This window comes from Antechinus flavipes, chromosome 3 (assembly GCF_016432865.1).
Source record: "Antechinus flavipes isolate AdamAnt ecotype Samford, QLD, Australia chromosome 3, AdamAnt_v2, whole genome shotgun sequence".
NCBI lineage: Eukaryota > Metazoa > Chordata > Mammalia > Dasyuromorphia > Dasyuridae > Antechinus > Antechinus flavipes.
In genome coordinates this window covers 300,781,358-300,799,835 of record NC_067400.1, presented here as the reverse complement: position 1 = coordinate 300,799,835, position 18,478 = coordinate 300,781,358, and the positions used below count along the sequence as shown (strand labels likewise).

Genomic DNA, 18,478 nt, shown 5'->3' with positions numbered 1-18,478 from the left:
TCCAATTCAAAAAGTTCTCTTGGAAGAATTCACAAAAGATATTAAAAAGAGAAGAAAAATGGGAAAAGGAAATGAGAGATTTGCAGAAGAGTTTGGAAAAGGAAACACAAAAAGTGACTGAAGAAAACAACACCTTAAAAAAATCCATTTGATGAATTGGGGAAAAAAATACTAAAAACTCTTTAAAAATAATTTGACAAAATAGAAAAAGAAAACAAATCATTGAAAATTAGTATAGGTGACATGGAAATATTGACTTTCAAATACAAGACTCAAGAGAAGCATAAAAAGTTAAACAGGAAAGGGAAATCATAAGGAACTTAATAAGGTTAAACTGTTTATATTTCTCTATGAGAATATGATACTTGTAACTCAATAAGAACTTTTTTCATTATTAGAACAGTTAGAAGGAATATACCTAGAGAGAAGGCCTAGGCATGAGTTCAATATGAAGGGATAATATCTAAAAAATCAAAATAAGGGGTAAGAAAGAAATGTACAAAGAGAAAGGAAAGGGTGAAGGAGAATAGAGTGAATTATCTCACACAATAGAAGCAAGAAGATACCTTGCAGTGGAGGGGAGGACAGGAGGAGGGAAAGTAAGTGAATCTTACTCTCAAAGTGTGAATAACATACATACTCAATTAAATAAATATATCTTAATCTGCAGGAAAGTGGAGTGATGGGATAAGAGAAAGGTAAGAGAGAGGAATATAAGGGTGAATACATTATGGGGAGGAGATAGTGAGAAGCAGAACACTTAAGAAGAGAAAGAGTGAAAAGAGAATAAAATAAATGTGTATGGAGGAAAATATTAGTAATACTAACTGCAAAAAAAAAAATGAAGCAAATTTCTCTGATAAAGGTCTCATTTCTCAGACATATAGAGAACCAAGTCAAATTTTAAAAGTAAAAACCCTTTCCTAAGTGATAAATGACTAAAGTATATGAACATTTTTCAGATGAAGTAATCAAAGTATAGTTATATTAAAAATGCTCTAATTCACTATTGATTGGAGAAATGCAAATTAAAACAATTCTGAGGAACTATCTCATATTTATTGGATTGATTAATAGGACAGAGAAGTAAAATGACAAATGTTGGAGGGGACGTGGGAACAATGAGACCTTAATGCATTGTTGGTGAAATTATGAACAGATTCAACCATTTGATAGAGCAATTTGGAACTATGTCCAACCCCATACATACTTTTAACCTAGCATTAATACTAATAGTTCTATATCCCTAGAGAGATTTTTTTCTTTAAGAGAAAAAGGAACCAATGCATACAAAAATATTTATAGCATCTCTATTCTTGGGGGGAAAGAATTGAAAATTGAGAGGATAGCCATTATTTGGGGGATAGCTGAATAAATTGTGGTATGTAATTGTAATGGCATACTATTGTGGTAGAAGACATGATGGACAGGATGTTCTCAGAAATATGGGGAAAGACTTATGAACTGATGCAAAGTTAAATGTACTTTGTACAAAATAACAACAATATTGTAAGGTGATCAAATGTCAATGACTGCTATTCTTAGCAATACAATGATCCAAACAATTCTGAAGGACTTATGATGAAAAATGCTATCTAACTCCAAAGAAAGAACTGATGGTATCTGAATACAGATTGAAGCATACTTTTTTTACTTTTTTAAATTTTTTTGAAGATTTTTTTGGAGGGTCTTTCACAACATGACTAATATGGAAATGTTTTGCATGACTATATATGTGTGTATGTATGTATATATATAGTTCAATATTCAAACATTTCAATATAGATTTTATATAGACATATATAAAATCTATATCTTTCTATATAAAATCTATTATATATATATATATATGTATATATATAATTTATATTGAACCATTTGCTTTCTCAATGAGAGCTTGTAGAGGGAGAGAATTTGGAACTCTCCCAAATTTTGGGGGGGAAAATTTTTTTTGGAAAAAAAATTTATTTTTAAAAGATGAATGTTAAAAATTGTTTTTACATGTAACTGAGGGAAAATAAAATGCTAAATCCCCTCCCCCCCAAAAAAATTACAGTCTTTGTAGTTTAACTTTTGTTTTAAAGGCAAAATGTCATCACTTTCTTAGGATAAAGAAATGTCCCAGCTTGTTTCATTAGGAATATTGTGAATCAATCAGTCAACACATACTAAGTTCTTGCTTCATTGTTGTTCTTAAGTTGTTTCCAATTCTTTGTGACCCCACTTGAGATTTTCTTGGCAAAGATACTAGAATGGTTTGTCATTTTCTTATCCAGATCATTTTACAGATGAGGAAACAGAGGCAAACAAGGTTTAGTGACTTGACCAGGGTCACACAGATAGCTTTGAACACACAAGCCAGATTTGAATTCAGGAAGATAAGTCTTCCTGAGTCTAAGACTAGCACTCTATCCACTGCACCATCTAGCTGCCCCTTGTTATGTGCTATCCTCTAAGCTAAGCTCGATGCTCATCACCTTTGGTGTCCACCTCTCATTCAACTCTCACCTATAACTGTAAGAAACTGCAACACATAATATAGTACACAAAACTGCCTCACTACAGAAGCTGAACCAGGTTGAGGATAATCGATGGTACTCAAACCCATTGATGAGGTAGGGCGCTGTCTATCCCAAGCATGTGAAGACTACCTCCAGTGGAATGGATGGATGAGAACAATTTGTTCCTACAGCCACGAAGTGCCTGCAAAAGTAAGCCCTGTGGAGTACTTAGGTTAGTCAGATATCACAGACACCAAGGTCATCCCCTGGATCCCAGGACATCATCAGTCATCCTGATTCTTGTCTTGCCACAAGACTTAGATGACTCTAAAGAGAGAGAATGAGGCTTTGCATACCTCTGCCTCACTTAAAGCCATTGCATGTACAAACTAAGATATAATTCTTCCAAAACGAAAGACAAATAACAATGAATACAAGAACAACATTGAAACAATTCCTACCCTCAAAGAGCTTATAGTCTAATGGAGGAGACAACATATACTAGGCATATGCAAAAGATATTGAGAATTATTTCAAGATAAGTTTGGGAAGGGAATGACCTGGCTGCTGGGGATTTGGAGGTGGGAATCATGAAGGCATAGCTATGAAGAAGACATTTATGAAATGACTATTCTGTGCCTCCTCATCCTCTGAAACCCAAGGGAAGAAGAGGACCTTGTGTGGTTTAAGAAAGTGGAGAACAATCATAAAGGGAACCCCATATCTAAGTCCCAGGCACATTATTAGCCCCCTGGAAAACATTCTCACTACTAATAAAATCTAAATTCCTCCTTTACAAATATGTGGCTATAACTGAGTTTCTTAATAGGACTGAAATAAATAAATGTACCTTTCTTCAAAAAAAAAATAACCTTCAAAAAAACACCTATGCCTTTGCATACTTTGATGAAAGATAAATGTCCAACTAGTTAGCATCTAGAAGGCTGGGCTTATTTGTCTGCTCTGTTACCTGCTTGGCCAGTAGCCCACTTTCTTTTTGCCTGGATCTTTTTTGTGCAATCCAGTCTCAACATCTAGGCAGTGTTGTATGCTTTCCAGAGCCCCCAAACTGGGGTGCCAAAATGTTCTGATTTCTAGAGCCCCCATACTGGAGTCCCAAAATATACTGTCCAGACTAGCTCTTTGGAGAATCTAGGGACCAGTCAAGATCCTTGGTCTTAATGGAGTCCTTGGTCTTAGTGGAGAAGTGATGAAGCAGGGATCCACAAGGATGGTTAAAGATGGAGCCCATTTGTTTCAAGTCCTCTCAGTCTCTAAGTACTTTAGTACAATTACATCACTACAGCACACTGAGCATGTGCTAATTATAGTACCATTACATCACCACAGGACAAGTACTTACTATAAGCACCCTGCTATTGATATGCAAATGCCTCTTTTTACTATAAGTATCCCTTGCTTCAAGTAGAACATAGGTGGTCAAGCCCCATCTGACGTCTCAGGAAGGGTGAGACACCCCAAGGGGAGAGGAGAGCTGAACCAGTCATCTTCAGCAGGTCCCTCTGGGCTGAAGGGTTTTATAACTCACTGAGAGTTCCCCAACTGTCTATGGCTCTCTACAAGGCAGTTCTGTAGTATTCTTTTTAATAGTCTAAATTGTGGTGAGGTGAAAAAAAAGTAACAAAATCATGTATTCTTACTAATTTGAGCATATTTATATGTAATTTAAAGTTTCTTTTTCTTCCTCCAGTAATATCAACCTCTTGAAAATAGAATCATGGTGTCTATTTTTAAGCTACATTTGAAGGTTTGTTTTGTTTTCTGTTTAAAATGATGAAACAACTTAGGGCTTTGAAGAAATTCTACATGATAAACTATAGCTTTATATTGATATATATAATATATATGTATATATATATATATTCACACATATATTCATATAGATTGATATTTATAATAAAACCCAGATATTCCAATAATAATAAAACACCAGACTAGGATTTAGAACACTTCCTTTTACCAACTCTTCTAGTAACTAGCTAGTATGACCTTGGACAGATATTTAGAGTTTTTCCCTCTCAATTTTCTCATCCCCTCCCTCCCTCCACCCCCTCCCCTAGATGGCAAGCAGTCCTTTACATTTGTTTTTTTTTTTTTTATAAAGGAAAAATGAACTTAAGTTATAATTGAAATATTATATGGGCAATTCAAAAATTTACACTCTAGATTATAATGTAAACATTTTGTGGAAATGTATTGTTTTTGTTTCCTCTGATTTTAGTAAAACATGCATATGGAGGCAGCTAAGTGACACAGTGAGCACTTAGAGCACTAAGTCTGGAATCAGAAAGACCTGAGTTCAAATCCAGTTTCATCCACTTAATAGCTGAAGAAAGAAGTGGCAAACCACTCTGACAAAAAAAAAAAATGGAGAGACAAGAATCTGACACAATTGAAAAACAATAACTCAGAGACAGATGGCTCAGTGTATAAACAGCTAGGCTCAGAGTCAGACTTAGAGTCAGGAATACCTGGGTTTAAATCTGGCCTCAGATATTTACTACCTGTGTGACATAGGGTAATAAATTGATGACCATGTTAATGAAGAAGAGATACAAGAGATGTTGTGAAAGTACAAACAACAAGCCTTGTCTACAGATTGCATACATGGGATACAAATGAGTAAGGAATCAAAGAAGATACTAAGGTTGCAAGCCTGGTTGACTAGGAGGGTGGGAGTGCTATCAATAGAAACAGGAAGGTCAGGAAGCAAGCAAAGTCTGGGAGTAAAAATAATTAATTCTGTTTTAGACTTGTTGAGTTTGAGATATCCATAAAGACATCTGTTTTAAGATGCTTAATAGATCGTTGGTAAAGTGAGATTGCAAACCAGGAGGTAGGTAACAATGGATATAGAGGTTAGAAAATCATCTTCAAAGAGATGGTAGTTGAACTCATGGGCTGGTGTGATCAGCAAGCAAGACAGTTTAGAGAGAGAATAAAAAGGACATCCTGAAGAAATAGCATAATTAGTGGAGATTCAGCAAAATACTGATCAGACAGGTAGAAAGAGAGCCAAGAAAGAACACTGTCACAAAAATCTAGTTAGAAGAGATTAGAAGAGTAGACAATGATGATGGTGTCAAAGGCTACAGAAGATTTTACCTTTGCTTTCCTCTCCCAGGATTTTACAGGGGTACAGTGGGAGGAAAGTTTTAAAAAGTCATTAGATTTTCAATTAAGGGACACTGGTAACTTTCCAAAGACTGGTTTCAGTTGAAAGTAGGGTCAAAAGCCAGACTATAAAGACATGAGAGACAAGTGAAAAGAGAATAGTTATAGCTGAGTTTTTCATGGAGTTTCCATAGCCATGGAAGGGAGGGCAGAAATTGGACAATATCTATTGGAAGAAGGGAGGATATCTGGTTGAGTGTATCTTTGACAGCGGTGAGTTTTGTTTTGGGGTGTTTGTGGGTTTGTTTTGTTCTGTTTGACAGGTTGCAATCTGAAAGGGAGTCGCTTTTACTTAATTAGAGAATGCCCTTCTTGTGGAGTTTATGTTTAAAATCCCACTTTTAATCTGATTTGATCTGTTCAAAGTATTCCTTGGTCAGGGTACATATGGTTGAATTCATGGGCAGTCTCTGAATTAAGGATTGGTACTTTGAAAAGCTCAGCCTTGACATACGTTCATCATCCTCAGAAACCTTAGGTACCGATAACTACTTTCGGGATGGGATGCCTGTGCTGCTCAGTTTCTTTCAATTAGCTTAAGAATGCCATATACTTGACGGAGTCTGTGGCGTCACGGCTGGAGGAGCGTCAAGGGGTTTGGAGCGCAGTAGAAGTCCGGCAGAGCTGAAAGAGTCGGAGAGCTAGCCCTGGAGTATGGGCGCTGCTGGCAGCCCGAGGTCGCCGCTTGAAGCGAGTAGGCGGCTTCAGGTGTGCAAGCATCTTCCACCGTTTTGGTCGGAATGTCACAACACTGAACATTCTTCTCACCTCCACACCCCTTCCCATTTATATTATCTGGCTTCCGTCACAATAAGAAAAGATGGGGAATAAACAAGGAAAACGCAGTGAAAAATACTTCTCCCTCTTTAGACTTGAAGAACAAGTAGAAATCGATAGATTATTTGCTGCCATAACAAGAAGTTTGGAGAACATATCCTCTAAAAAGAGAAAATCTATCCCAATCTCCGTCTCTTTGGAAATGTTACAGGCTTACCTTGGGGATGCTTTGCCGGAGAGAATGACAGTAAGACTTTACGAAGGAATGAGACATATTGAATTGAAGGAGACTAAGTGTCTTGTTCCTAGTGAATACGTCACCAAAAACCAGTTTGTGATTTTTATGTCAAAACTGTTAAAAGGAAATGCAGAGGAGAGGAGTGACGTGATCAAGAAGATGTTAGGGGAATCTACTGAATATACGAAAACAAGTCCTATCCAAGTGTTTATAGAGGATCTGATTACTTCTGTAGTCCATGTATTGAACTATAGAAATGAACTGAAAGGTTGGAATATGAAGACAAGTGGAGATTTTACCTCTGCTATAAAAGCACTGGCTACTCAACTGCTCTCAGCACTGAAACAAAGCAGCACCCCAGTTGAAGAGACAGACAATTGGTGCTGTGACAGCAATATGATTAAAGAATGGCTGCCTAAAGTGCCCTTGATCTCCACATTTTTAAATGTGATTATCAGGCAAGGATTCCTTGTTTTGCTTTCTTACTCAGAGCTTGCCTGTTACATCCCACAGTGTAAAGATACCAAAGAATTCATAAGCCTCCTTAACATTCCTGCCATCATGTATATCAACTCCTACCTGCCTACAAAACTACAGAAAACATGGAGACTGGTTTTTTCTTCTCAAATTCATGGCTACAACTTTGCAAAATTATGTGGGACTATTATAGGCAGAGGCCCCTGCTTATTAGTGGTGAAGGACAGGGATGGCTATATATTCGGTGGCTTTTCATCTCTCTCCTGGGCAGTCAAGGGCCAGTTTCAAGGGGACAGCAAATGCTTCCTTTTTACTGTTTTCCCCAACATTGCAGTGTATACTCAGAGTGGATATAATAATCATTATATGTATTTGAATTATGGACAACAAACTATACCAAATGGATTGGGCATGGGAGGTCAATTTGATTACTTTGGCCTTTGGATTGATTATAATTTTGGGAAAGGACACAGCAAAGCAAAACCTAGATGTTCTACTTACAACAGTCCTCAGCTATCTGCCAAGGAAAACTTTGAGCTTGATAAACTAGAAGTATGGGTAGTTGGAGATTTTATAAGTGAGAGGAGGTCAATCGATAAGAAGACTATTCTAGAAAATCCCGAAACGAAAACTTTTTTGGAAATGATTGGGAAGTTGCCCTTTAGTGATGGTTTTCGAGAAACAGATGGAAAAGAATAAGATGCCATCTCAGCTGTGTGCTCTTAATAACTGGGATCTGATTATCCTGGAACTAAGTTTTTATCCCATCCTATCTTCATTTCAATATATAATGAAAACCTTCCCCTTGGTACATATCTAGATTCAGAAAACTCTGGAATTAGGTAAAAAAAAGGTTGTTGGTTGGATAAGTAAAACGATACTCTTTTTGTCTTTTTTCTATAATCTATGATTATTTCAGAATTTTTTCAACAGAAATCTTAATCATTCAAGCAATTAGGGAAAGTTCTCTCACAAATAGGTAATATTAAAGTATTTAAGTATAAAAATAAGTACTTAGAAGATGATTTTGATATTTCAGCTAAAAATATTTGCTATCAATCCAAGCTTTCCAACCTTGGATCAGTGTAGCAAGCATAGTTTGCATTTCTAGAGTATCTTTATTCAGGGACAACATCAAGGTGGTTGATGTTACTAAACAAAATGTAATAGAAGCTCATTCTTTTCTCATTTCTCAAAGAGAGAATATTAAAATCTAAAGGGACCTTAAAGTTAAGTAAGGCTAAACCTTTAGTTTCCTTCATAGTAATCATATATGTCATATTTTTAATAAGCCCTTTTTAAAAAATTTCCAGATGGAAAAACAGAGACCTAGAGAAGAGAAATACCAATCACACAAAATATTGCATTATAATAAACTGGTAATGTAGATAGACACAAGTGTAGAACAATCTGATATCTTGCTGTACCTACAGTAGCATGAAAAACCTCTTTCAGAGGGTCTGTTCATTTTCCAATTAAGTCACAATTTCTAGAAGCACAAGCAGAACTATTACCTGCAGTTTTGTATAGATGTTTATGTTGCTCAACTGTGATGTCTGCCTTTCACCTATTCAAAATAAAAGATATATGAAGGTGGTTATGAATAGATGGTTTTCAGGAAAAAAAATACAAGCTATCAGTAGCCATATGGAAAAATGTTCCAAATCACTAATATTTAGAGAAATATGAATTAAAAAGTCTAAAGTTCCACACAATACCCATCAGACTGACAAAGTTGGAGGGTGGGAAAGGAAAATGATATGCTGGAGAAGCTATAGGGAAATTCATACAAATTCTTTAATTTATCAATACTGCTACTAGGTCTATAGTCCAAAGAGATGAAAAAGGGAAAATACCCATATGTACACAAATGTGACATCTTTTTTTGTGATGGCAAAGAATTGGAAGCTGAGAGGGCATTTATCATTTGGGAAATGACTGAACAAATTATAGTGTATTAATGTTATGGTACTATTGTGTAGTAAGAAATGATGAAAAAGATGGTTTCAAAGAAATCTGGGAAGACTTGTATGACATGATAGAAAGTGAATTGAGGAGAGAACCAGAACAATTTATATAATAATAAAAATATTGTGAAAACAAAGAATTTCAAATTAGGAACTCAGATCAGTGGAATGACCAACAACAAGTGAATGAACTCAAGAATTTCTTTCTGGTTGTGACTAATGCTTGTTTTGTTTAACTATACATGTTTATAATGAGTTTTATTCTTGTAACTTTCTCAATGGAGGAGGAAAAAGGAAGGGAATTTGGAGCTGAAAATAAAATGTTTTAAAATGATATACATTCAATAACCTTGGATTGTAGTTGTTTCAGGATAGGTGGGCTGCATAGTTTGCCTGCTAATGATTATCCTGAGAATGATCTACAAACTACCTTTCTCTTAGAGTGAAGGTGACAAAGTCTCCACCAAGTTATAAAATGAATGATACATATTAAAGTACATTGTTACATTTATTAGTTATAATTCACTACATTTAATATGCATTTCTTCTGCTCAGAAAGTCGTATCTCAAAGTGAGAGTCTAATTGCGGGTTTATGTATACAGGCAAATAACAGATGAATGCATGCATATATGAATAATGAATGAATAAGCAATAGAAAAGTAAGCAAATGAATGAATAAAAAGATAGATGAATGAATAAATAATCCAAAATTGATCCATTTAAAATGGATCCATCCCTATGAATAAGTTTGATCCCTCATTTAGTTTTTCTCCTGATAATGGAAATATCAAGACAACCTTAAAATTGTAAGATATCTCAAAGCAGACCCAAGAAAGATGGGGCTTGTAAAGTTCTAGATTCCTCACTTTTCTCCTAGATTGGTATGTTCCATTTTATAGATAGAGGGGTCAAGAGTATGGCTCATATCTACAACAGTCATGTGCTAATCAATCCTCAATAAAGTATTCATGAGTCAGCAAATATCCAGGCCAAGGGTACTCCCCATAATCTGAGAAAGCAATGTGAAGAATAACTGTAATGCGATCTAAATGTCATTTATAGGCATATGTATGTCTTATCTATCTATCTATGTATTTATGTATGTATGTATCTATAAATATGTATATATATATTATATATAAAATAGATCTAACACAGGAAGCTCTACAGTGTTCCAGGGATGGCATTGTTTCATAAGAACAATGTCATTCATAATAGGAGCATCTGGAGGTCTTACTATCTTTAGGAATGTAACTTCCACTTGGATTCTTTTATGGACACTTTTCATGATGATTTCAAAGACACATAGCGAATATAGATCTTTGGTTTTTTGTTGTTTGTTTGTTTACTTTTTCCACACAAAGGACCCATTATTAAAATAGTATGAGGGTAAGGAAAGAGCAGAGTAAATGTTAGATTGGAACTGGGAAGCAAAAAAATTAGCTTTATCTTGCACATGTTATTGAATCTATTAGGGCAATGCAAAACAATAACAGTTGTAGGATCATTCTCTTCAAAGACAAATTTCTTTATGTTTGAGCCTTAGTAAACAGTTTTCAAAATGGATAAGTTGTGATCTTTCTTTCTTAGGTCTAGAGTTAGGAACATTTGATTTCAAATTTGACTCTTAAGACACTTGCTAGCTGTGTGACTTTGAGCAAGTTATTCTTCAACTATAAAAAAGGGTGATGGCACCTACTTCCTTGAGTTCTCATCAAGACCAAATAAGATAATATTTATAAAGCACTTAACAGAGTGCTTGTCATTTAGTAAATGCTAGACAAGTCACCACCACCACACCACAGTGACATATTAGGTATTTGGATTTGGTACAGAATAAATATGTACAGAATCTTATTGCCAGTTTTCCTCAAAATTTTCCACGGGATGGGAAGATTTTGCTTCTCTTTCTTGGCAAGTAACTTCTTGATTATTATTATTATTATTATTATTATTATTATTATATGAAAACCTTTGAAGTCTTTCATAAGATAAAGAGAACACTAAAACACAAAGGTCAAAATACTTGTACCACAATGGGGAAAGAGAGTCAATTCACAACTCAAGGCTTAATATTCTTTTGAAGTTATTCTGAATTCTAAAACATTGACAGTAGAATTTAATTATTCACTGGAGTATTATGAATGTCTATTAGAAATGCCCATTTTAAAATTGGGAACTATAACCAGAGTTCCCCTTGTCAAATTAAAAAGCTTTGTTCTAACCTTAAAAACAATTCTTTATGGAAGGTGTGTGTGTGTGTGTGTGTGTGTGTGTGTGTGTGTGTGTGTGTGAATGTATGTGTATTTGACTTAACTATCCACACTGGAAAATCTTAAAGAATGTCTATTGTGCAGACTATGGTAGGCATCTGGACAGTCAAATCAAATTTATTAGTACATATATCTTGTAAGGACAATAAGCTAAGATGTTAATAAACACTAATATTTTTGTCAAATCACTTTTTCATTAAAGTCTACTTTAATGACATGTAATTACATGAAATGTGAACTTAATTCTTAAGTATTGAAATATGCTGTGTCCTGCTTTCTAAAGCCCCTACATTGGGGTAAAAAAACATACTGTCTTAGTGGAGTGATGAGGTGAAACTCCCAAGGATAGATAAAATATGGAGTCCGTTTATTCCAAATTCTCTTCCCCTTATATACCATTATACCCTTAAGTAACAAAAATATGTGCATGTGCATATACTGCACATGAGGGACCACCTGAACAAATTGCTATTGTACGTAGTTTGCCATCTGGTATTACTCTGCTTCAATCACAACACAGGCTGTCACTGCCCCCTGACTTCTCCCTCTGTGCTGAAGGGTCTTATACCTCACCCGGAGTTCCCCCACTGTCTGTGGCCCTCTACAGAAATAAGTACTTCTTAAAATCCAAATACTTGCTCTTGTGTTTCTTTTTTTGATGAACATGTTTTTCTGATCATGTGTAAAGCAAATAAATTACATGTTACTTTTGTATTTTGCTCTCATTATTCTGTAATGAATATGTATTTTTAAAAAATGGATTTTTATAAATAATGCTATTCACCAGAGGGGTGAAATACTCTGACAGCAATGGGGGTCCCCAGGCCAGTGTTGCAGGTTTTACAAAAGAATTCATAGTCCTAGTCTCCAAGCAAGATTTGGCAAAAATAGGTTTATTTTTACTGAGCAGTTCTTTCTTCTCAGTGGGCCTCTTCCTGATTAGGAAGATAGCAAAGATTGGGATACAGAGTTTGGATTTTATTTAGCTTTCTATGGCTTGGGGCTAGAGAGTGATTTGAGGAGCTAATTTCCAAATCACTAAGTATGGTGATTGTTTCCCAGGCCGAAGTGATTCCCAGATCAATTGGAGGTGGGAGTTTCCAGTGGGAACCAGGAAGGAGGGTGGGAATGCTCCCAGAGACTGGGAGGGGAAAAAATCAGGATTTTTTCAACCAGCCCGGCCCTCTCAAAGATCAGGGGTACACAGAGTTCTATTACATCACTAATTTATGTGAAGTTTTTACATGTTCCTGAGTAATATGGGTCAGGGCTGACTAAGTCAAATTGCAAAATAGAATGGATTATTTCCTTTCTGATCTCTCTAAATTGATTCTACCTGCTCTTTTGACTTGATACTTTTTCAAAGAAAAGCAATCTGATAATATTACTTATATGAAAGTGCTTATGACAAACTCTACCTTTACCAGCAACATTTACATTAAAAAATTAACCCTTTGGAGTGTTGCTTAACTCAAAAGAATGAATTTCTAGTGATAGAATCCTGGATATTAGGTCACCTTCACTTAGCACAGTATCTGACACATAGTAGGAACTTATTAAATGCTTGTTGACTGAGACCTAAATCAAAGAATTTGGGAGTGGGGCTAAAAAACACCTCTGAAGTAAAAGAGAAAGGAGGGTTTGTACAATTGATGAAAATAGTTGATGTTATCAATTAAAGAAGTGAATGATAAAAACAATAAGATAGTTGCCCAAAGTGGGAGGGTTGAATTCAGGCCTTTATAATAATGGAACAGTTCTAGATAGTGAATGGGTCACTGAACTCAGAGTCACAAGACTTCAATTCAAATCCTATGCATTTATTAGCCATATGACCCAGGGCAAGACACTTGTTTGTTTTGTTTCTCACTTTCTTCATATGTAAAATTAAGGAGTTAGACTCAAAGATTTCAGAAATACCTTCCAGTTCTAAATCAATGAACCTATGACTTATATTCTCTTTTCTTTCCACTGTAACTCCAGACTCCAATAAATTTAATTTATGATTAATCCTAAACATGATAGCTCAACCAGATAACTACAAATGAAAAATATCTGATATTAAATCTGAAAATTTTTACTTACTTTTAACATTGAATATTTCTTTTGTTACTAATCACTTGAAAGTGCAAACACTCCTAAACACTCTTAATTGTCTTTTTTAAAAAGCAGAGTGAAAATAAATTGTGTTCAAATAAAATGCTTTATGTGATATGTTTATCTTTTTAGTTCTTCTCCAAAGGTTGAGATAATGGGATAGATGAAATATCTAAGGAATATTAAATAAATTAAATAAAAAAGATATTTAAGCAAAATCTATTAAAATGTTTTGTTCAGGATGTGTTAATTATTAGCCAGCACTTTCTGAGAATAGTCTACTGTCCTTACAGCAAAGCTGTATTTGCTGCTTCTCAAATACTACTAAATTAGACCAATATGAGCAAACTACTCTCACAGGCTATTATTTTCTTACCACTGTTTCCCCTCAGGAAGATTATTCCTCTAAAGGATCTGCATTTGTTTTTTCTTAGCTTTTCTCACATCACTTATCCCTTCTGTTACTTCCCTTAAACTTTTTCTTGTCTCCCTTTTTCTTTCTTTTACTTCTCTTTCCCCTTCCTCACCTCCTTTCATCCTTCCCTCACCTCCCTTTCCCCTTTCCTTACCTCTGTTCTCCCTTCCCTTATCTCGATTTCCCTTTTCCTTGTTTCCATTTTCCTTTCTCTAACTTCATTTCTCTTGGGTTTCCCTAAATTTCTAAGAAGTAACATTGATTTATTCAGGTTCAAAGTAATCCCTCAGAGATTTTATGACCATAAAGCTACAGTTTTAAGGGAACTCAGAGGTCATCTAATCCAAATTTAATTAAATGACTTGTCCAATTGTACTTGGAGATTACAGTTATAGTCTCTGGATTTGAACCCAGGTCCTCAGACTTCAAATTTTTAAGTCTTGTTTCTTAATAGTTCTGCCAAATAACATGTTCTCCAATTTTACAGAGAAATAAATTTTAGCATCTGGGAACCCCTAAACTAAGATATACAAAGTTCAAGATACTTTGAGAGTCCATATTTATTTAAGATAATAGTTCATAAACCTCCACCACCAATGTATTACCTTTTTTTTTCTGCTTGTCACAGGATACATTTCAAGGGAAACTTAATTAATGAAATAGCATAGTGAGAGGTTTTGCATTAGAGTATGCTTCCCTTCCCTCATAGAACTAGGATACTGTTTCAAACAGACATCAGTGGAAAGAATGAATATACTTAGAGTTCATATATAAAAGGTGAATAAATCAAGGAAACATGTGAGGAGATAGCTCCCAGCTCTGTCTCTACTTCGGTTGCCTTCATGGTTATAATATATATATATATACACACTATGTGTGTGTGTGTGTGTGTGTGTGTGTGTGTGTGTGTGTGTATGTCTCATTAGGATTGCGTGAATTAACTGAGTGAAGACACTCTCATGGGAATATAGCTTTAAACTATACCTTAATTGTGACTTGAGACTTTTTAATAACAAATAGAGCTATAGCTAAAAAGTTACAGATGTTTGTCCCCTCTTGTTTCCTACCACCTCTTAATTAGCATTTAAGTATCTTTTTCTTTTTTTTTAATATTTTATTTTATTTTATTTAATAATTACTTTATATTGACAGAATCCATGCCAGGGTAATTTTTTTTACAACATTATCCCTTGCACTCGCTTCTGTTCCAATTTTTCCCCTCCCTCCCTCCACCCCCTCCCCTAGATGGCAAGCAGTCTTATATATGTTAGATATGTTGCAGTATATCCTAGATACAATATATGTTTGCAGAACTTAACAGTTCTCTTGTTGCCCAGGGAGAATTGGATTCATAAGGTAAAAATAACCCGGGAAGAAAAACAAAAATGCAGATAGTTCACATTCTTTTCCCAGTGTTCTTTCTTTGGGTGTAGCTGCTTCTGTCCATCATTTATCTATTGAAACTCAGTTAGGTCTCTTTGTCAAAGAAATCCACTTCCATCAGAATATGTCCTCATACAATATCGTTGTCGAAGTGTATAATGATCTCCTGGTTCTGCTCATTTCACTTAGCATCAGTTCATGTAAGTCTCTCCAAGCCTCTCTATATTCATCCTGCTGGTCATTTCTTAGAGAACAATAATATTCCATAACATTCATATACCACAATTTATCCAGCCATTCTCCAATTGATGGGCATCCATTCATTTTCCAGTTTCTAGCCACTACAAACAGGGCTGCCACAAACATTTTGGCACATACAGGTCCCTTTCCCTTCTTTAGTATTTCTTTGGGATATAAGCCCAATAGAAACACTGCTGGATCAAAGGGTATGCACAATTTGATAACTTTTTGGTCATAATTCCAGATTGCTCTCCAGAATGGTTGGATTCGTTCACAACTCCACCAACAATGCATTAGTGTCCCAATTTTCCCGCATCCCCTCCAACATTCATCATTATTTTTTCCTGTCATCTTAGCCAATCTGACAGGTGTGTAGTGGTATCTCAGAGTTGTCTTAATTTGCATTTCTCTGATCAATAATGATTTGGAACACTCTTTCATATGAGTGGTAATAGTTTCAATTTCATCATCTGAAAATTGTCTGTTCATATCCTTTGACCATTTATCAATTGGAGAATGGCTTGATTTCTTATAAATTTGAGTCAGTTCTCTATATATTTTGGAAATGAGGCCTTTTCCCAGTTTGTTGCTTCCCTTCTAATCTTGTTTGCATTAGTTTTGTTTGTACAAAGGCTTTTTAATTTGATGTAATCAAAATTTTCTATTTTGTGATCAGTAATGGTCTCTGGTTAATCTTTGGTCACAAATTTCTTTCTCCTCCACAAGTCTGAGAGATAAACTATCCTATGTTCCTCTAATTTATTTATAATCTCCTTCTTTATGCCTAGGTCATGGACCCATTTTGATCTTATCTTGGTATATGGTGTTAAGTGTGGGTCCATGCCTAATTTCTGCTATACTAATTTCCAATTATCCCAGCAGTTTTTATCAAATAATGAATTCTTATCCCAGAAGTTAGGGTCTTTGGGTTTGTCAAACACTAGATTGCTATAGTTGACTATTCTGTCTTGTGAACCTAACCTTTTCCACTGATCCACTAATCTATTTCTTAGCCAATACCAAATGGTTTTGGTGACTGCTGCTTTATAATATAATTTTAGATCAGGTACAGCTAGGCCACCTTCATTTGATTTTTTTTTTCATTAATTCCCTTGAGATTCTCGACTTTTTATTGTTCCATATGAATTTTGTTGTTATTTTTTCTAGATCATTAAAATATTTTCTTGGAAGTCTGGTTGGTATAGCACTAAATAAATAGATTAGTTTAGGGAATATTGTCATCTTTATTATATTCGCTCGGCCTATCCAAGAGCACTTAATATTTTTCCAATTATTTAAGTCTGACTTTACTTGTGTGGAGACTTTTTTATAATTTCGCTCATATAATTCCTGACTTTCCTTTGGTAGATAGATTCCCAAATATTTTATGGTATCAACAGTTATTCTGAATGGAATTTCTCTTTGTATCTCTTGCTGTTGGATTTTGTTGGTAATGTATAAAAATGCTGAGGATTTATGGGGATTTATTTTGTATCCAGCTACTTTGCTAAAATTATGAATTATTTCTAATAGCTTTTTATTAGAATCTCTGGGGTTCTCTAGGTATACCATCATATCATCTGCAAAGAGTGATAGTTTGGTTTCCTCATTGCCTACTCTAATTCCTTTAATATCTTTCTCGACTCTTATTGCCGAGGCTAGTGTTTCTAATACGATATTAAATAATAATGGTGATAGTGGGCAACCTTGCTTCACTCCAGATCTTACTGGGAAAGGTTCCAGTTTTTCCCCATTGCATATGATGCTCAATGATGGTTTTAAATATATGCTCCTGACTATTTTAAGGAAAAGTCCATTTATTCCTATGCTCTCAAGTGTTTTTATTAGGAATAGATGTTAGATTTTATCAAATGCTTTTTCTGCATCTATTGAGATGATCATATGGTTTTTGTTTGTTTGGTTATTGATATAGTCAATTATGCTAATAGTTTTCCTAATATTGAACCAGCCCTGCATTCCTGATATAAATCCTACTTGGTCATAGTGTATTATCCTGGGGATGATTTTCTGTAATCTTTTTGCTAATATTTTATTTAAAATTTTAGCATCAATATTCATTAGGGAGATTAAGTACCTTTTTCAAAGACAATTTATTCTTTTATTTCTGGGTTAAATTTCCTTGATTAGAATGTAAGTCTGGACTCCCCCAAACAATGGGAGAAAAGGCCAGGGTGGTGGGGAGACTTCTGTGTTCAGGGTATTTAATCTTGTGTTTCACAGTTGTTTACTTGACACTCCTTTTTACTGACAAACACCTTGTCAGATGGGAGATGTCCTTTCTTGTGAGATGGTAATAAACCCCTTTTTGTTTTTTCTTACTCTGTGAGTCTATGATTGTTTTTGTGGGGGACACTGTCCCACATAGAATGCTTCCTAATCAATATCTCTACTGATTCATTTGATGATATTCTCCTATAAATGGAGAGTTGAAGGCAGCAGTACTAACAGACATGATTTAATTTTATAATTCTTTTAAGATAGTATGTCCTAGGATGGTTTACATTTAAAGTGGATACTTTACTATTCACCATAATAAACTGAGCTGAAAAGGACTGAGAGAGGTCATTAAGAGATAATGAGAGGTGGATGGCCAAGGAAGCCTCAGTTCTGGGCTAATCACTTAGCCTCTCTGAGAATCAGTTTCCTTGCCTGAAAAATGAAAGGGTTAGATGAGATGGCAGCTAAGGTCACTTCTGGCTTTAAATCTGTAACTCTGATAAAACACTTGGCTATTACTTTTGAAAGCTGTGAAGCACAGATTTAATTTCTCCACAAAAAGATAAGAAAATTTTTAAGATAGTGCAAATTATCCAATATATCATAATATTTGGCACATAGCAAGTTTATTAATAATTATTAATAAATGTATGTTGACTTGATTTGCAAATGACAA

At 34.9% G+C, this 18,478-nt stretch overlaps 1 protein-coding gene across 1 annotated transcript; it reads left to right on the top strand.

Annotated features, from left to right (window-relative positions):
* The first annotated feature begins 6,036 nt into the window (after positions 1 to 6,036).
* On the top strand, positions 6,037 to 8,051 carry LOC127557932 (MTOR-associated protein MEAK7-like). The gene has a single exon (XM_051991199.1). The coding sequence runs from the start codon at positions 6,517 to 6,519 to the stop codon at positions 7,885 to 7,887; it is 1,371 nt and encodes a 456-aa protein (XP_051847159.1). The 5' UTR covers positions 6,037 to 6,516; the 3' UTR covers positions 7,888 to 8,051.
* Positions 8,052 to 18,478: the final 10,427 nt, after the last annotated feature.

Coding starts and splice junctions, on each gene's coding strand:
- LOC127557932 (XM_051991199.1), top strand. CDS start 6,517: ATGGGGAATAAACAAGGAAAACGCAGTGAAAAATACTTCTCCCTCTTT.